The following is a 21,605-nucleotide window of genomic DNA, read 5'->3' as shown; positions in this document are numbered from 1 at the left end:
GAAGAATATGAACAAATAGGCCTTAAGTTCTTCCCAGTCTGTTGCCATTAGATCGTACTTCTCTTTGTCCAATCTTATTTCTACATGACTGTCCACTCTTCATCAAACCTAAGCATAAAAATACAGTTTCCCTGCCTTTTTAAAATTTTCACTTCTGAAGACTCTTGTGTCATGTAAAATTTATGCTTTTCTCTTGTTAATCTGTCTTTTGTTAGAGAGAACAATCTTTTCTCCCTTACATTAGTAAATATAAAGGTGAGTGCTAAGATATACAAAACTAAAGGAGTAGTTGCAAAAACGGATTCTCAAAAAGTACAAAACATGATACAAAAACATTAAACATAAAACTTTAAACAAAGAGGATGTAAGAATCCTCAAGCATCTAGAACATTAATTTTTAAAAATAAATTCAATTTTAAGGGTTGTTTTTAAAAGTCCATTTTACAATGGTTAAGTAAGTATTATCAAAGATTTAGAGTTTAGGAAATGTTGTAATGCATACGTGTAAAGACAGGTGACTGCGTATCTACATAGACATTCTATTCATTATTGTGTACACAACACTAAATATACATCTCTCTGCGTCTCAAATTACTACTTGGTAAAGTGACAACATCCATTCAGAAATCTAAGTAAAAGCATTTCATAAATTTTAAAGTGCTATATAACAGTAAGATAGTGATTCTTAACTATTCTGGGAAGATGGAGATTAATTCAGACTCCACTGAGAATCTGATAATAAACTCTATAGAAACACCACCTCTGAAAGTTATATATTGCTATCTATATAGTATCAGTGTACAGATGTTACAAATAAAATAACTACCCACAGACTTCCAATGGGTCATGAACCTTGCAATGAGAATCTCTGATAAAATTATCTACAGATTTCCCATAATTGTGAGTCAGATTACTTTGGTTGTCATTGCAACAACCAAAATGATCAAAAACTGTCATCTCTTGGAAGACTGCCAATCACACGTCCACATATTCTTTAGAAGAAGGAAAATACATATTTTTCATACCTGCAGCTGCCATGTGTTCACTTGTTCTGATTGGCTGGAATCCCACAAAAGGTATCTGCATTGATAATATTAAACCCACAATGTAGAAAGTGCTATATGCTATAAAGACAAAATAGGAAACAAGGATAATTTACTACTACCATTAAGTACCTAAAACATAAATGTATATGTAAATCCTGTTTTTAGCAAAGTATTAACTGAATTTAAGAACAGAATCTTGAAATGACTTTTATTAGATGTACATTTGTTAACCATATGTTACAGATTCTGAATATTCTATCCATTTTTAAAAAATACTAAGTACTATATTTTGCAGATCATTACAACAGTTTGTGAGACTTGTGTTGCATTCCTTTCCCAGAAATGGAATCAAGTTTGTTTTGATCTACCATTAGTAATCATTCATATGACTCAAGAAGCTAAGTAATATATACATAAAATTAAGTAAATACCAGTCCTATTGGCATTAATCCAAAATACACATGACTTAATACTCATCACCACTGCCAGCATGTGTGAATACCTGCTACTGTCTCAAAAGCTCTGAAGTAGTTCATACCTTTTTATTATCCCATAATACCTTTGTATAGTACTATGAGTTAAATAAATTCATATGTCCACCAAGTTTTCTGTAATTAAAGAACTAAGTACACAGAAGTCAAGCCATTATACACACCAGCTACTGAATTTAGCATCTAATAAAAGAAACTCACTTCTTTTCACACTAAGTATGTTATAGTGTTCTCGTCAATCTAAATTAAGTTTGTCAATCTAAATGGACAAGGAAACTGGGGAGGGATTTACAATTTGTGTCAAATACTTGCTTTATATTCACAGACCACTGTTACGCAATTGATTAGAGAGAAAGTATTTGAAGTCACTGAAACTAAAAATTCAGTAGAAATAAAGCCCATCTGAAATAAGTTAACGTAAAAACTACCCCATTTATACAGATTATACATCATTTAATAGTTTTTGGCAAATAAACTACTCTATCAAAAACAAAGATTGGGGTATATTTAGGAATACATGTATTTGTGTATCCTATATACTGTGTAGCATAGTGTACTACACACTTTCCTCCTCACCCAACTTAGATGAGAAAGAATATTCATTTGCTTTTAAAAGAAACCCATCTAGAGAAGGAAGTTAGGGGCTACTGGTTCAAATATTAAGTTGCCTCACAATCTATATGATAAGAGATGACCACAGTGTTAGGAAGACAGTAAGAAGCTCATAAATTTAATAGGAAGGACCAAAGTAAGTAAAGTTTCCATTGACCTCAAGCTAATGGAGGACCAGATGTCTAGAAGACAACAGACATAATCCATCAGATAACATTCTTTCCAAACACATTAATGTTGGAATGGAATTACCCTCTATGACGTACCCAAACCCAAATGTAATCAAAGTTAAACAAAAATTTCCCCGTCACATGACCCGAAATGTCTACAAATTATTTTTTTAAACAAATCAGCCTGTTGAAGCCCTGATAAAGGAGAGTCACAGAGGCAGGAAAGAGAGAGAGAGAGAGAAAAAAAGAACCATGCATACTAAAGTATAAAGAAAATTAAAAACTGAGAACAAGATCACTATGTAATCTTACAACTACTTAACAGCAAAAGCTTCAGTTTCCTCACTATAGAATGTGGGTTGGACAAGATTTGTAGATCCCTCCCAACAATTATAAACTAAGATTCTATGATCAACAGGCCTTTCAGATATCCAGAGCTGAGAAGTCAAATCCTAGACAAACACTGAACACACAAAGGCACAACTAGAAACTGACTAGGCCTGAGAAAACCTTATGTCATTTATGTTTTTATTATAGCTAAGTCCACTTATGTTGAAACACCACAATCACTTCTGAAGCTGGATTTCTTTCTTCTAAGTACAAATAAACACTGAATGCTGTAACACTATCACAGAATTTAGATTTAATATAAGAAATGATACAAACTGAATGAAAAAGCCTTCTTAAAAAAATTGAGGTGAAAGTCACATGACATAACCATTTTAAAGAGAACAAATTCAGGGATATTGAGTACACGCATAAGGTTGTGCAACCACTACCCCTCTATAGTCCTAAAGAATTTTCATTACCCCAAAACAAAACCCTACACTCACTAAGCTCTTACTACTCCACATTCTGTCCTATTTCCAGCCCATGGTAACCACAAATCTGCATCTGTCTGTATGGATAATTGGTTCAATTGCAAAGGTAATAGGTGCTGTTTTTGTCTTAAAGTAAAAAGTGAAAAAGTTTCCACCCTATTTATTTCCCTCTAAGTCACATTCTCCAGAAATAATCACTAGCAGGTATATGGGTACACAAATACATATTCATAGTCATATTCATACTTTCTCTTCAAATGGAGCCACACTTTGCTTGACAATGTAAAAATTTTAGCAATCATGTTTGGTAACTATAGATGAAGTTTCCTCTTAGACATTTGCTCAAATTCATTTCCAGGTGTATTTGAAAAGAGGAGACCTGATAATACTCTCAATTCAGCACTTCCCTGCAACTTCTCAGAGATATTTACTATCATTAGTAAAGTAGAAAACATTTTATACAGAAGCAGATGCACTAGAGTTTAAGTTAATAATAAGAGTGATGGAGAGTTCAAGAAAAAGAAAATAGCAGGAAATGAAAAAGCCCAGGTGGGACTTTAATTTGTATTATTTGGTAAACATAGGTTAATGCTAAAGATAAACTAATAGAAACAGACAAGTTTTCAACAGTATTTTACCTTGAAACTTCCTCTATCCTAATTAGTCTCATTCATACCCACTTACCAGCACCAATGGTACAAATCTGATAAACGTGGTATCTACAACAATCCAAACATAAGCATTTACTTTTAAGAGAACTGGACCCAAGTCCCTATTTTTCACATTTTTTGGATCACTGATCCTGAGATGTTTACATATTGGAGGTATGTGTTTTACGTCATAACACTCTTCAGTGCACGGATAGACACAATTTGAATATCCCGTATCTAAAATGCTTGGGACTAGAAGTTTTTTGGATTTTTGGAATATTTGCATTATACTTAACAGTTGAGCATACCCAAACTGGTAACGCAAAACAGGAAACGCTCCAGTGAATATTTCCTTTGAGAATCATATTGGTGCTCAGAAAGTTTTGGATTTTCAAATTAGGAGTACTCAACTTGTACTTCCATTAAATAAAGTTGAAGATTGCTTGCCAGATAATATGTCAAATACAACAAATACCTTGCTTAATACTGACTGCTCTGCTTGAATTTGTAAAATTACACATATATTGCTATACCTCAATTTAAATCTCATTTACAAATCTACATTTTAAGACATAGAAAATAAGAAACTAGATACATCTGAGTAAAAGAAATGGTGAAGTAACTCAATTCTTAAAAATAAACACAATCTAGGCCAGGCATGATGGCTCACACCTGTAATCCTAGCACTTTAGGAGGCTGAGGCGGGTGGATCACTTGAGGTTGGGAATTCGAGACCAGCCTGACCAACATGGAGAAACCCCGTCTCTACTGAAAATACAAAAATTAGCTGGGTGTGGTGGCGCGTGCCTGTAATCCCAGCTACTTGGGAGGCTGAGGCAGGAGAATCGTTTGAACTGGGGAGGCGGAGGTTGCAGTGAGCTGAAATCGCACTGCACTCCAGCCTGGGCAACAAAAGCGAAACTCCATCTCAAAATAAATAAATAAACACAATCTCCACTGCAAAATGAAAACATACGCTTTTTGCCAGACTTTGTACTACAGCATCTAATATATGTTTAGAAATTACCTCTTCAATTTATGCATTTAAACATTAACTTGAGTATGGTCAATATATTCTAAAAACAGAAAATCCCATTAAGATCAATCCTACCCTCTAAGAGTCAGATAAATTGGTAAAAATCAGAGATGTAAACAAATAACCATAATATTAGGAAGAAAGGTCATGTGACATTTGGTGGGGGAAAGGCTCTATAAAACTTAAGATCTCTTCTTTTCTTGACATGGACATCGAAGAGGTAATTAATGTCTGGTACTGCTCTCTAGTGTTTTCAGAAGACCTCAACAAGACAAACCCATAGCCATCATTCTCTACCAATTCTCCTTCCAATGAACTCTTTAAGAACCCTGACTAAACTACTATACCCATCTATTACAATTTTCTATCCATCCATGTAAACCTACTTTTCTTACCCTTTAAGTTAGAAGAATAAAGCATTCCATCAAAGTGGTGAGCTCTAAGGAAATACATGATACCAACAGTGTTGTAAATCATTTATTACATCATGAAAATGTTACCACACTGCCATCCTGTGGATGCACAGTTACTGGCATTCATTACTGGAGATCATAATTCCAATGTGTGAGAAAAATTCCACAAAAAATTACCATTAGAAAGATATGTATATACATATACACACACACATATTATCATTCTGTTTATTCTTAACCAAAGAAAATCTCTCATCTGGGACAAATAAGTAATAATCTCAACAGAACCTAAAGATGTCTACATTCTTGGAAGTATTTTATATCCAAGGGTGGGACGAGACAGATATAGAGAAGAAATATACCATAGTCCTTGACTTAATGTGCTCAAGTGAATTATTCCAGAAAAGAAAAGGCACTGAAAAGTCTGACTCAAATTCAAATGAAATTTTAAGTATTGAAGAAGTTTGCTGTTCCCCAAAGCAATCTTTAAGTACCTTCTCTCTGATAAGGCATTGCAGCTTACATTGACAGTGCTCTTTACACTTTTAAGTTATCGTTATACTTCTTTTTATGTAAATAAAGTTAGAAAAGGTTATGCAAATACTACATTCCCATTAACTTTAACCCATGTTAAATCACATTAGCATTTTTGAATTGCTTTGCTCTCTCTCAACCAAAATAGTATTAGCCAAAACACACACAATGGGTAGATACTTTAAAATCCAACCAATTTTGCTTTATTATAAACAAATATGATTAAAGGCTTATGAAGGCTTTGAATACTAAAGATATTTTATTTCTTTGTAATCACTTTTGGTTACTGTGAACCCTGGTAGATATGCAGGGTAAAGAATAGTAAGAAACATGGATTAAAGAATAAAACAACAAAAAAACACAAAACACTGATTCTTCTTGACCTGCAGAGAAATATATGATTAACTTAACAGGCATACATAATGATAAAAATCATTTCTCTTTTCCAAGGACAATGCTCATTATAAACTATGTTGAGAATGAATCACTGAAACTTATATTTTACAAACTCCAGACTTGTAAAGGCAGCAAGAAATTACTTACTTGTTCAAAACACTTCAGTAGAGATACTTAATCACGACATTTTTAAAACAGCAAGTGTGGCCGGCTGTGGTGGTTCACGCCTGTAATCCCAGAACTTTGGGAGTTAAAGACCAGCCTGCCCAACACGGTGAAACCCCATCTCCACTAAAAATACAAAAATTAGCCAGGTGTGGTGGCACATGCCTGTAGTCCCAGCCACTCAGGAGGCTGAGGCAGGAGAATTACTTGAACCCAGGAGGCAGAGGTTGCAGTGAACCGAGATGGCACCACTGCACTCCAGCCTGAGTGACAGAGTGAGATTCTGTCTCAAAACAAAACAAAACAAAAAAACAAAAAAACAAACTCAGCAAGTGTATCTTGTACTGATAACTAAAATGAAAAAACAAATCTAAACAAAGTACATCTTGGTTTAAGTTCTACCCCGTGGGAACAATTCATTTAATTCTGGCAATGTTTAATGAAATAATATTAAAATATAGTGAAATTACAAAGGTACTGTATGTGTGGTGTGTTTGGAGACTATGAAAAACTCATGGAATATATAATTTTTATGTAACTTAAGAGGTGTTAGGTAATGATCCTCAGTAGCTTCTAGAGCTAAGTAGTGACTATACCTAACATATCAAGAAGCGGTAAAAGACGAATACCAGCAAATTTAATTCACTCATAAAGAAGAGAGTAAAACAAACACAAAATAAAAAAAGATTTAAACTACAGGAAATCACAAATCCTGTTACCACAAGTCATGTTACCACTAAAAACGTTTTGGTTCTTCTTAACACATCCTTTTCTTTCTTTTCTTGAGACAGAGTCTTTTTCTGTCGCCAGGCTGGAGTGCAGTGGCATGATCTCGGCTCACTGCGACCTCCGCCTCCCAGGTTCAAGCAACTCTCCTGCCTCGGCCTCCTGAGTAGCTGGGACTACAGGTGCGTGCCACCAAGCCCAGCTAATTTTTGTATTTTTAGTAGAGATGGGGTTTCACCATGTTGGCCAGGATAGTCTCGATCTCTTGACCTCGTGATCCACCCAACTCAGCCTCCCAAAGTGCTGGGATTACAGGCGTGAGCCACTGCACCTGGCCAACACATCCTTTTCTTTATTATCGACTACTACTGTAGTAGGCTCCTAAATTCATTTAACTGATACCATGAAGAATCCATAACTACTTCTATGCAGGAGTTAATTCTTCTGGACTATGAAACACACATTTCTCAATGAGAAGAATAGACCTTTAAAGGAAATCTCACTCAGGTCTATTCTTCTAGATAATGGTTGGCCTGTAGAACATGAAGACTGTTGCTATTCACTGAAAGCCTTTTTGATCAGGCCAATGATAACTGCTACAACACAGGTGAGATCCTTGCTCTAAATATCCTGAGTTTTAATATAAGGAGATACTGGAGGACTAATCCTTGTGAACTACACAATGAGTCATATTAGCAGCATAGGTGGTGCAAGCAATACCATCTTCCCTTTGTGTTTGAACTTTCAGTTTCCCCCAACCCCAATAACCTCTAAAATATCCACTGGCAAAGCTGCAAAGAAGATCCATAAATATTGTAAACTGATCTAAGGAAAATCCCATCTCTTTCCCCCAATAACTAGCTTCAGTGCCTGTTACAACACTCATCTTGAAAACTCACTTTATGTAATCAACACTGAAACTTCTAATTTTAAATGAAAACCTAAGGAAAAAATGGGGGCGGAGGAGTGTAGTTATTGTAGTCCCCTGTTTGTCTGTCTGCTCTTGGCTCACTTACCTTGAAGGTACAATAAACAGTAAAGGCAAAACAATTAATGCAAACAATAATATTCCATCTGTAGAAGATGGAATCTTGTCTTGATAAAACTTTATCTGCCACAAACATAAAACTGTACAGCCTCTTATTGTTTTCAATACCTTAGGATCAAAACCATCAAAACTACTTGTTTAATTACATATTGAATACCACTGTAAATACTGGGGTGTAATCCCAAATATTTTGTGGCAACAAAATGTAGCTATATTAAATAAAATGCTGCTGGGCACAGTGATTCACGCCTGTAATCCCAACACTTTGGAAGGCGGAGGTGGGAGGACCACTTGAGCCCAGGAGTTCAAGACCACCCTGGGCAACTTAATGAGATCCCCCTACCATTTCTACAAACAACAACAACAACCCCCAAAAAACAACAAAAAACAGGAAATCAACATTTTATTTGCTATAAACCCTGTAGTATTTGACTTTTTCAACTATATACATTTATTCAATTATATAACACTTGGATCAGTCTGTTCTCACACTGCTGATAAAGACATACCTGAGACTAGGCAATTTATAAAGAAAAAGAGGTTTAATGCTCACAGTTCCATGTGGCTGAGGAGGCCTCACAATCAAGGTGGCATGCAAGAGAGAAATGAAAACCAAGCGAAAGGAGTTTCCCCTTACAAAACCATCAGATCTTGTGAGAGTTATTATGCACCACCAGGAGAACAGTATGGGGAAAACCACTCCCATGCATCATTTCCCACCGGGTCTCTCCCACAACATGTGGAAATTATGAGAACTACAATTCAAGATGAGATTTGGGTGGGGACACAGCCAAACCATACATTCTGCCCCGGCACCTCCCAAATCTCATGTCCTCACATTTCAAAACCAATCATGCCTTCCCAATAGTCTCCCAATAGTCCCAAGTCTTAACTCATTTCAGCATTAACACAAAAACCCACAGTCCAAAGTCTCATCCAAGACAAGGCAAGTCCCTTCTGCCTATGAGCCTGTAAAATCAAAAGCAAGTTAGTTACTTCCTAGATACAATGGGGGTACAGGCACTTGATAAATACACCCAGCCCAAATGGGAGAAATGGGCCAAAATAAAGGCGCTGAAGGTCCCAGGCAAGTCCAAAATCCAGCAGGGCAGTCAAATCTTAAAGCTCCAAAATGATCTCCCTTGACTCCATGTCTCACATCCAGGTCACGCTGATACAAGAGGTGGGTTTCCATGGTCTTGGGCAGCTCTGCCCCTGTGGCTTTACAGGGTACGGCCTCCCTCCTGGTTGCTTTCATGGGCTAGCATTCAGTGTCTGCAGCTTTTCTAGGCGCATGGTGCAAGCTGTCAGTGAATCTACCATTCTGAGGTCTGGAAGACGGTAGCTCTCTTCTCACAGCTCCACTTGGCAGTGCCCCAGTGGGGACTTTGTCTGGGGGCTTCAAGCCCACATTTCCCTTCCACACTGCCCTAGCAAAGGTTCTCTTTGAGGGCCCCACCTCTCCAGCAAACTTCTGCCTGGACATCCAGGCATTTCCATACGTTCTTTGAAATCTAGGTGGAGGCTCCCAAACCTCAATTCTTGACTTCTGTGCACCTGCAAGCTCAACACCATGTGGAAGCTGCTGAGACTTAGGGGTTGCAACCTCTGAAGCCATTGTCTGAACTGTACCTTAACCCCTTTTAGCCATGGCTAGAGCAGGTGGGACACAGGGCACCAAGTCCCTAGGCAAAACTCAGCAGGGAGGGTCCTGGGCCTGGCCCATGAAACCATGTTTTCCTTTAGGCCTCTGGACCTATGATGGGAGGGGCTGCCGCAAAGGTCTCTGACATGCCCTGGAGACATTTCCTCCACTGTCTTGGCATTAACAGTTGGCTCTTTGTTACTTACACATATGTCTGCAGCCTGCTTCAATTTCTCCTCAGAGAATGGGTTTTGCTTTTCTATTGCATTGTCAGGCTGCAAACTTCCCAAACTTCTATGCTCTGTTTCCCTTTTAAAAACGGAATGCTTTTTAACAGTACCCAAGTCACCTTTTGAATGCTTTGCTGCTTAAAAATTTCTTCCACCAGATAGCCTAAATCATCTACCTCGATTTCAAAGTTCCACAAATCTCTAGGGCAGGGGCAAAATGCCACCCATCTCTTTGTTAAAACATACCAAGAGTCACCTTTACTCCATTTCCCAAAAAGTTCCTCATCTCCATTTGAGACCATCTCAGCCTAGATTTCATTGTCCATATCATTATGAGCATTTTGGTCAAAGCCACTCAACAAGTCTCTAGGAAGTTCCAAACTTTCCCACATTTTCCTGCCTTCTCCTGAGCCCTTTAACTGTTCCAATATCTATCTGTCTGTTACCCAGTTCCAAAGGTGCTTCCACATTTTCGGGTATCTTTTCAGCAGCCTTCCACTCTACCAGTACCAATTTACTGTATTAGTCTGTTCTCATGCTGCTGATAAAGACATACCTGAAACTGGGTAATTTATAAAGAAAAAGAGGTTTAATGGATTCACAGTTCCACGTGGCTGGGAGGCCTCACAATCTTGGCAGAAGGTGAAAGGCACATCTTACATGGCAGCAGGCAAGAGAGAAATGAAAACCAAGAGAAAAGGATTTCCCCTTATAAAACCATCAGATCTTGTGAGACTTACTCACCACCATGAGAACAGTATGAGATAAACCACCCCCATGATTCAATTATCTCCCACTGGGTTCCTCCCACAACACATGGGAATTATGGGAGCTACAATTCAAGATGAAATTTGGGTGGGGACACAGCCAAACCATATCAACATTTATTATCAAATTTTAAAATTATAAAAAAAACACCTATTACAGGTTATATTTTAATTGCTATTTTGTACTTTATAACACACAAGTGTTATTTCTCCATTATGTTTCTCACAACCAAAAATAGCTGAGTGAAAGTTTATTTTCACTTAAAAAAAAAAAAGAAGGAACACTCCTTAGATTCACACTGGGGTTTTATCCTTTCAGTCTTAATACAGTAATCACCTCTCTTAGCCTCTTGAACTCTTTTGTCTATCTGGCTATTCCTTCATAACTTTAACATCAACAACAAAAGCAAACACTTAAATAGTATTTTTTTGTGTTCATCTATTATTAAGCACCTTTCATATATTAACCTGTAACTCATTAATCCTTAACAATCTGTAAGGTAACTATTATTATCTTTATTTGACCCATGAGGACATTAAGGCCTAAGGACATCAAAGGACATTAATTTGTCCAAAGTTACACAGTAGTAAGGGAGCAAGAATTGAACCCTGGTAGATTGGCTCTGGAGTATGTACTCTTACCCTCAATGTCATGGCACCTTTTATTTATGGTTACATTACCACAAATTCTAAGTCTGCTTCTGTACTATTCTCTCTTCTCAAGATCAAGACTTATCTCCAAAACTTTTAAAAGAACATGGTTAAAGTCCAAACTGATTTTCACAAATTTTTCCCTATTTCCATTTTGATCATATGCTATTAAATTGATTACACTGTATAATATACACTCCTTACAGGAAGGTTTTTATTCATCTTTGTATCATAATGGCTAGCACAAAACAGTATTTATTTTTTCAACACTTAATAAATGTATGGTGAGTGAAATTTGCTTTAATTTCCTCAGTAGTATGGTAGAATTAGACAAAATAAACTCCAGAGCTTCCAGCCCTTGTATCCGGGAATTTTTCTTTTTTTAATGCTGGATTTTTTACATGCAATCTTTTTAAGTTTGTTTTTTCTAAGTTAAACTAGCATTAGCTGTGTTCTGTTTACAGCTGCCAAGTATAAATGTGACTCCTACTAATTTGGCTTTACTTTTAATGTACTCAATAATTGGATTATCTTTTCTTTATTCACAAAATATATAATGCCCGTAATAATCTGTACAGAACTAAAGTAGGTAGTATGTTCATAAAACTTTAATGACGGTTCCCAGCAAATATCATCCAAAAAAATACATTTTAGATATAATATGAAAAACAACTGTTACTCTCCTTACTCAACTCACTGCAGAAAACATAGACAATGCCATAAACAAGCTGTTCTAGTGACATTTCAAAAGCATTCAATATTAGAAATTGATTTCTTTTCTGTGCTTAAATTACTAACCTAATCTAGTTAATGCAGCCCTTGAGGTACAATTCCTATTTCTATAAACTAAAAACCAAGTCTTATTCATTATAAACTTAACACATACTCATTTTATGTATTTGGAAAGCAGAAAATCTGGAAAGCAGAAATAAGTATGAAAAAAAATCACTGGTAATCCTTACTGTCTGCTTTTAATTAACATTTTCCTGTGTCATCAAATACTCAAAAAGATTAAATTTAAAGGCTGCATAATATTCCATATGGCAACACTGCAATTAAAAGATCATTCCCCTATTGGTCATTTAAGTTAGTTCCATATTTTCACAATTACAAGTTATACCACAGTAAATATCCCTAAATTTGACTTCATATCTTTAATAATTTCCTTATGACATGAACACAAAGTATGATAAGCTTTAATCAAATTAGAAAGCTTAAATCACTTCACATCCCATCAGTTTTACTGTGATTTCCTGCAAGCCATTCTTTCTACAAATGCAACATAAGGTTTGGGTGTTCCTTTTAAAACAGTAGAATCCTATGCATAACATAATTTTTAAACATTTACTTCCCAATATAGTGAAATTCACCAAGTCAAAAATATCTCTTAACAGAAAATTAAATTTTTCCTCCCAAAATTTCAAGTAGAGACGGCCTCCCATCTCAGCTTTTCTTACACCTCCCTTGCTCAATTCCCATGCCACTCTTCTACCACTATACATCCACATTACCTCCCATGTGCCTCCTTTTCCACATGTGAATAAACTTTGACAGTTTTCTGTGGTTGTGCTACAATTGATTTTAAGGACACATGAAAAAATCTACTCAAAGAGGACACAACTTTTTCATAATTATTTAAAATAATTCAAGTCATTTAATTCAACACTTAGAACAACACAACTAAACTTTTAGTTAATATGAGTCTGACATTTATCAATCCTTTTTTTTTTTTTTACCTAAACATTTCTGCTCAAGGGGAGAGAGAACAAAAGACAAAGGATGTTACGTGCCAAAATCAAAGAACTTTATATACAAATACTTTACAATGCTTCCATAGTTTTTAGGACCATTAAGTTAAGAGAAATTGAACTTAAATCCTGACACACTCTGGATGAAGGAAGAGCAACACTTGCTCTATCATACTACTTTCCATCCATTTAGAAGTAAACCCTATGAAAGCAGACTAGAAATCATCAAAATACTCCTGGATAATTATAAGTAAAAGAAACAAGTTGGGTAGAGTGGAGAATTTGAACATTATGAACATTAGCTTTATACACACATACATCCCTAACCCATTTTATTTTTCTTTCTTCTCAAAATACTCTCAAGAATCAACCAAAGTAATATGAATTTCACATTTTTCTAGAGTGACCAAAAAAAAAAAAAAAAAAAAAAATCCCAGCTACCAAATACAAAGGCCTTTCTCAAATTCTAATCCTTTGAAATCTTGGTGCTAAGGTTAAAGGGGAGCTGGACACTGTTTGAATTTTAAACTTTTATGTAGAATATACTTCCATCTGACCATTTTAACAATATACTTATTTGACTACTTCTGACATCTCCTTTGGCTCTTCTTCCTGAATCATGGCATTTCATAAAGTGTATTTCTCAATCTTCTCTCTCTTGTATTCCTCTGACCATTAAATTTCCAAGATCCCCAATTTTTAAACTTACACAAAACAACAACAACAGCAACAACAAAACACCCTCTTAGTTCCTTCACTGTAACCATTTAACTTTAAAAAAAAAAAAAAGTTTAATCTATTATTTATTATTCTCCTTTCTGGATCCCAACTACTGTTTATAGTGTTTTTGGGGTAGAGAAATACATAGGTTTATGTATTTCAACAGTACGATTATTTGTTTAAACGAGAGGCACACAGATTTGGTGGTTTTTAGCATCATGGGCCATTCATTCAGTCATTCATGCAATCAGAGACAGGTCTCCTTCTGTCACCCAGGCTGGAATGCAGTGGCACGATCATAGCACACTGCAGTCTTGAACTCCTGGACTCAAGTGGAACTCCAGCCTCAGCCTCTCGAGTAGCTGGGATAAGAGGTGTGAGCTACTACAGCTGGCTCATTACAGGCTTTAAAGCCAAAATCTGAGTTCAAGCCTCGGCCCCGTTATTAGCTACATGATCTTTAGCAAATTATTATGTCTCCTCTTGTTTCCTCACCTGTAAAATGAGAATAGTACCTACCCTCACAGTATCAAATGAAAAAGTATGCTGAAATGGCTATAAATGTAATATACTATGCTTTTTTATTTTGTTGAGATACAATTAATATACTATAAAATTTATCTTTTAATAACCTATCATGTAATGGTTTTTGGTGTATTCACAAGGTTGTGTGACCATCACTACTATATAATTCTAAAATATTTCCTCATCCTTGAAAGAGACCCCATATCCATTTAACAGTCACACCTCTCCTCTCCTCTCCACTATTCTCCTCCTCCTAAATCCCCAGGCAACCACTAATCTACTTTCTGTTGCTATGGATTTACCCATTCTGGACATTTCCCACAAACTCTACTTTCTGTTTCTATGGATTTGCCTATTCTGGACATTTCACACTAACAGAATCATATACTATGTGGCCTTTTATGTCTGGCTTTTTTACATAATGGCATAAAGTTTTCAAGGTTCATGTTGTAGCATATATCAGTATTTTATTCCTTTTCATGGCTTAATAATACACCATTGTATGAATATACCATATTTTACGGTTTCATAAAGCTGATAGACATTTGGGTTGCCTTCATTTTTGGCCATTATGCACAATAAATGCTGCTATAAACATTCACATAGAAGCTTTTGTATGAATATATGTTTTCGGTTCTCTTGGGTAAATACCTAGGAGTGGAACTGCTTGGTCATATGACGAATCTATGGTTAACTTCTGAGAAATTGCCAAGCTACTATGCTTTTGAAAATGAACTTAATTAAGATTTATCTTTGTGTTATTGTTTTCCAAAAACATTATTATAATAGAATTGTATTATTTTACTAAGACACTGGTTTCAGTTCACAATTGCTCTCTAGTTCCTTCAACCCATAAAAGTTCTAACTCTATCATGGAAAATGAGATCTAAGGTGAAACATCATCTACCGCTAAGCATCACAGTGAAAATATTGTTTTAAAACCTGTAGAGAAAAATGAACATTTTTCTAGAGACAACAGAGACTCAATCTATTAGTACATTATCCAAAAAAGAGCTTTTGAAAGCTTATTAAGCTGCTTACTTTGAGGATGTCAATCTCTTACAGTAAGTTGAATTCGATATAAAAAATGTGAATGATTTTCATGATAAAAATTCCCATTCCCCAAAATTAAGAGGAGGAAAAAGTCTAGACAAATATTAAACCCAGACTAATTTCTACAAAAACGAAAAAAAAACTTGTCAAGGAAAAGTTGATGACAAAGCACTTATCTAAAAATGCCTGACCTTCTTATCAATATAAACAGCAAAATGAACACAAAATTATTTTTACCTTTTCATGCATAATATTGACCAAATAGAAATATCTCTTCAATAAAATGAATACAAAACATCTCTTAGTTGACAGATGTCAAAAATCAAATTACTTACCTATGTAGACTCTTTTGCTGTATCTCTGCATCAGTAACAACACAAATACATGCAGTGGAATAAGATTGATGATAAATACATAACCACCCCAAGCAGAGACCTACAGGAAAAGAAGTGCTAAGTTAAATATATATTTTTACTTTTTAAAATAAGTATATTTAGGAATCTAAACATACAATGAGCAAATATAAACATTAAGATTTTAGCAATTTTGAGAAATGCTTAAATAAGAACTTACTAACCTATGAAGAACATATTCCTCATTTTTATTGATCATTAAAATAACACGATCCCACAAATCCAATATGCTTTTCCAAACACACTGGAGAAATGTTCAAATTAAATTAGATTTAATAGAAAAGCTGAGAGTATTATAATTTGTGAATTGTCAGTAAACAGACTGTCATAGAGACATGGAGTTTTAGGATATAGATCATAAATTTTGAAAATAAAAAAAACGGGTTTTACCTCACCCACTTTTTATGACAAATTTGTTGTAAGAAAGGTCACTGAGAGTAAGAGCAATGAAAGGACTCATTGACAACTAAAAAAAATTCAGATGACATGAATATGCTTTGAGATTCTCAAAACTAAAAGTGCTAGTTGGGCATGAATTTTTTTCTTAAAAATGGATTACAAGGCAAGATCCCATTTTAATCTTTGGCTTATACAATATACACTATTTAGCCAGAATAACTGAGGATGTTCTTGGTCTACATTAATGAATATTCTAAAGAGAATCTCCATTCTCAACCAATAGAATTAATTAATTTTTTGGTACACTAAATAATAGGTAATAAGCTCCTGTCAATATCAAAGTTCTTAGATGTCCTCTAATAATCAGAGCTTGAAAGGCTCATTTGTATCAACAGTCATGTTAGCAGACTATATGCTAGCATATCTATTCCAATAATGCTTCTCTTACCTAAAATATTTCAGAACCCCTTGTGGAGAACTGCCATCAATTTTCAATACATACATCAGTTTTCTGCCTTGGTCACATGCCATTTTTCACAAAAAACAATGTTATTCTAATGGAGCGCCAGTCCTATCTGAAAGACTTCTGATTACTTTAAAAATTTAAGTCTAAATTTGAAAGAGAACAAGTTTGATATTGCTAAGTACAACTACCCAGAATGTGCCCCAGGCTCTAACCACTTTAACTCGGATAACTTGGATGCACATATTCCATGACATTTGTTTAAAAAGAAAAAAAAGATTAGCTTAAATTGTCATTAATTTTCAGAACAAGACTACTATACAGGCTATGGTGTAGAAAAAAAGAGAAAGAAGAATAAAAAGTTAATACTGAACCCCAATCTAAGAAACCTGTTTAAAAAAATATGTAGGTGGCCGGGCACATTGGCTCACGCCTGTAATCCCAGCACTTTGGGAGGCCGAGGCAGGCGGATCACCTGAGATCAGGAGTTCGAGACCAGTCTGACCACATGGAGAAATCCTGTCTCTACTAAAAATACAAAAATCAGCCAGGCATGGTGGCACATGCCTGTAATCCCAGCTACTCGGGAGGCTGAGGCAGGAGAATCGCTTGAACCCAGGAGGCAGAGACTGCAGCGAGCTGAGATCATGCCATTGCACTCCAGCCTGGGCAACAAGAGCGAAACTCCATCTCAAAAAAAAAAAAAAAGTAAGTAAATTTACAGATTAACCTAGAGGATATGACCATTATTTCGGTAATGACTCTAGGTATCTACTACATTAAGGTTGAAAATTGAGCATAATATCAATATGCTACCTTATCTACTCTCTTCACTTAAGAACAAAGAAAAGCTGAAACCAATCTGAAAGTGAATCTGATGTTCTGAAAAGTACTTGCTGATCTTATGCATGATCTTTAACTACAGGGATTTATTTCTTCTCGGACCCACATAAATTCATTTTAAGAGTTTTCCTTCATTTACTTTAAGGAGTGAAATGAAAGCAAATGGGCCAGAAGAACAGTCTTTCTACAACTTTTTCTCAATCCGTCTCTCTTTTTAGTTAACTCTTTACTTGGGTTATCTTTTTCACCAAAACTTCCAAGTACTCTTATTTCTCTGTTCTAAGTTCACTTCACTAAACTGTTTAGATAATGACGTTTAAAAACTCAGATTTTAACATTAAGCAGTTATCTAGTCAACTCCAATACGAAAAACTAATTTTTAATACCATATTTAAAATTGAGTGTTAAGTAAAAACTTATTTCATCTAAACATGGTTCCATGCTTGATATATGACAGGCAAAATTTCCTGTTCTTTTTGAGTATGCAATCTAACTTGGAAAATATTTTACTTGTCAGAGCTATTTAAAAAATAAAGCTAGGGGCCAGGTGCCATGGCTCACACCTGTAATCCCAGCACTTTGGGAGGCTCAGACAGGCAGATCACTTGAGGTCAGGAGTTTGAGACCAGTCTGATCAACATGGTAAAACCCTGTCTCTACTAAAAATACAAAAATTAGCCGGGCATAGTGGCACACATCTGTAATCTCAGCCACTTGGGAGGCTGAGGCGCGAGAATAGCTTGAACCCAGGAGGCCGAGGTTGCAGTGAGCCGAGATCGTACCACTGCACTCCAGCCTAGGCAACAGAGCCAGACTCGGTCTCAAAAAAAAAAAAAAAAAAATAATGAAATAAAATGAATAAAGCTAGGAAGAATAGAAAAATAATATTTAAATTTAAGTCATTAAAAAGTTAAAAAACAGGCACGGCAGCTCTTGCCTATAATCCCAGTGCTTTGGGAGGCTAACGTAGGAGGATTGCTTGAGGCCAGGAGCTTAAGACCAGTCTGGGCAACAGAGTGAGGATCTGTCTCTACAAAATATTTTTTAAAATTAGCCAGGCGTGGTGGCACATGCTTGTAGTCCTGGCTGCTCGGGAAGCTGAAGTGGGAGAATCACTTAAGCCCAGGAATTCAAGGTTATAGTGAGCTATGATTGCACCACTGCACTCCAGACTGGCTAACAGAGAAAGACACTATCTCTGAAAAAAGAAATGACAGGCCAGGCATGGTGGCTCATGCCTGTAATCCCAGCACTTTGGGAGGCCGAGGCCAGCAGATCATGAGGTCAGGTGTTCAAGACCAGCCTGGCCAACATGGTGAAACCCCGTCTCTACTAAAAATACAAAAATTAGCCAGGCATGGTGGCGGGCGCCTGCAATCCCAGCTACTCAGAAGGCTGAGGCAGGAGAATTGCTTGAACCCAGGAGGCAGAAGCTGCAGTGAGCTGAGATCGTGCCACTGCACTCCAACCTGGGCAACAGGACAAAACTCTGTCTCAAAATAAATAAATAAATAATGAATATAATCTTAAAAAATTAAAAAAAAATTCTTAATAAAACATTTAAGTATTTTGAAGTGGTACACTTGAAAACATTTTGTTTCACTTGCTGCAAATATTTGAGGGGTTAAATATTAGCCCTCTCCACCAAAGCAGGTGTATACAGGACCTGTGAGTAGGAGAAGGAAAGAGGATGGTAGTAATGAAAGATTACATTAAACAAAATAAAAATCCTATAGACTTCAGGAGAAAAGAACTGTTTTAACCTCCAGAGACCTACTAGACTTCATGTAGTCTCAAATATGAAATCTTACCATATAGAAATAGGATAAGCAGCAGCACATTGTCCAAAAAACTGACCCAGTTTTTACAGATTTTACCTAAAAAATAAAAGCAACTGATATAATAAAAATGTTTACAAATGGTCTTGCGGAATTTTTAAAAGTTAAATGTTTGGTAACCACAGGCTACAAAAAGTCAAGGTTATTTTAAAAAATACTGTGGTTATTCAGATATGCAGACATACTTCATATATGCATTTATAACACTGAGCAGCACACTGAGACATTTTAAGAATAGCTCTCATTCTCTGTTATGTAGTTTTCAGTAAAAAGAATCATCTTTTAAATAACAAATTACATTTTTCTCATTTTCTGCAAAGTCTGTTGCCCTCACTGATATCCACACACCATGCCACAGGTCACCATGGCCACCTCCTACCCGTTCTCCTTAGGCGTCTACACTCCAGAGAGGTCTTTTGCTTGTTCAGCAGTGCCAAACCAGTTCAATGGGCTGAACCACACCCTACGCAATGAGGTGTGAAAATCTTCCAAGTTTGCCCTTTCCTGGGTACTCTCCCTCAGCCTCAGGATACCATATAGAGTTTCCTTCTATTTTAGTTACTCTTTTATCATAATTAATACTTCTTTCTCTCTCCTAACTGAACCCAGACTGCTATAATCTATTACAATAAAACCAAGGTATATTTTACTACCACTAAATACAGTTCATATCTTGAAACTTCCCCAGACTTCAATCCAATTGGCTGAAAGAGAAAAGTAAATGAAACATATTTTTCAGTATTTACTAATACACAGAAAACTTTGCTAGGCTATGTTGGACACAAACTATAACTCAGTCCTGTACTGGGGAGATAAGATACAAAGGCAAGAACTTGAGTCAAACACAATATAAAAGAGACTCTACGGTGAGTATAAACACTGAGTACCAAAAGGTCCTTATAGAGCCTGAATGCCAAAGGCAGGAAAGCAGTTCTGGCTGGGATAAAATTACCAGAAGCTTTACTGAGGTGGTGGTTTTGGGCAGAACTTTGAGGGCAATGAGGCAGGAAAGATGCAAGGCATCCAATCAATCACCCACAGTGGATTCAGTAGCAGGCACAGGTGGAAGAAGTATAGGTGTGGAATTTAAAATTTTTAAGCTCACAAAAAGCTCACAATCTAGAGGAGGAAGTAAACTGAAAAGCAAGTAACCAATATACCATATTTCATAGAAACTATGACCATCACTCATAACATACATCCTAACTTCAGAGATGTCAAAATCTGGGGAGAAAGTATACATTTTAGGATTGATGAAAGGTACTATATACAAAGTGCTATAATAGAGGTAGGTATCAGAAACTAACTGCTATGAAAACAGAAATGAGAGTAACAAAATCTATGTAAAAGAATGGTCAAAATGTCAAAGCAGGCACTGAAGAATTATAAACAAAGAGAGAGGGATCAATAACGAAAAGGGGAAAACAACAACACTTGCCAAAACAGAAAACAGCTGAGCTACTCAGAAGGAACCGAAAAGACTTTAGGAGAAAAGTTAGGACTTTGTAAGTATGGTATTATGATATATGGACTTTCATCCACAGTTCGTGGCTCTTAACTCCCCTTGTTACAGAATCTCTCTCTCTGAACTTCTCCTACTCACTTTTCACTTCTCCACTTGGCAGGGCTCTAATTTGATTTTGGGTCATAAGACCCTCATTTCAGAGAGGGTTCTGCCCCATACCTGGAGGAAGGAATGCTGCACAGAGAGGCCAAGAAGAATCTGAACAGATAGACTTTGCTAGGTTTAGGTCACACTCTTTTTGTTCAGTCACATTTTGACAAGGTTGTCCATGCTTCAATCATGGACAACCAATAAAGTCTCATAAAAGGCCCAAGGACAGGGTCTGGTGAACTTCTGGACAGTTGAATACAAGGAGGCTGACAGGAAGGTGATCAAGAACTCATCCATGTACCAGGATGGTGGTGCACCCCAACTCCATGGCAACAGAAGCTCCTGCACTTGGGACTCTTCCAGATCTTGTCCTACGTATCTCTTCATCTGGCTGTTTATCTGTATAATTTAGGGTATCTTTCATAATAAGCCAACGAATTGAACTAAGTGTTTCCTTGAGTTCTGTTAGCCGATCTAGCACATTAATCAAACCTGTGAAGGGGGGCTGGGCCCAGTGGCTCATGCCTGTAATTCCAGCACTTTGGGAGGCCGAGTCAGGTGGATCACGAGGTCGAGACCATCCTGGA

The 21,605-nt window shown here is 36.3% G+C and overlaps 1 protein-coding gene across 2 annotated transcripts in view; it reads right to left on the bottom strand.

Annotated features, from left to right (window-relative positions):
* Positions 1–21,605, bottom strand: part of STT3B (STT3 oligosaccharyltransferase complex catalytic subunit B) — a 106,349-nt gene that overhangs the window by 21,431 nt on the left and 63,313 nt on the right. Inside the window, exons 4-6 of one of the 2 annotated variants that reach the window (XM_001166939.7) lie at positions 19,377–19,442; positions 15,783–15,882; positions 1,026–1,124 (exon numbers count right to left, since the gene is read on the bottom strand). In XM_001166939.7, coding sequence (XP_001166939.1) covers positions 1,026–1,124; positions 15,783–15,882; positions 19,377–19,442 — 265 coding nt within the window. The remainder of the gene's footprint in view (positions 1–1,025; positions 1,125–15,782; positions 15,883–19,376; positions 19,443–21,605) is intronic. The other variant, XM_024355355.3, reaches the window with a different exon arrangement.

Source organism: Pan troglodytes, chromosome 2 (genome assembly GCF_028858775.2).
Source record: "Pan troglodytes isolate AG18354 chromosome 2, NHGRI_mPanTro3-v2.0_pri, whole genome shotgun sequence".
Classification (NCBI taxonomy): Eukaryota; Metazoa; Chordata; class Mammalia; order Primates; family Hominidae; genus Pan; species Pan troglodytes.
This window is presented reverse-complemented; position numbering and strand designations above follow the sequence as displayed.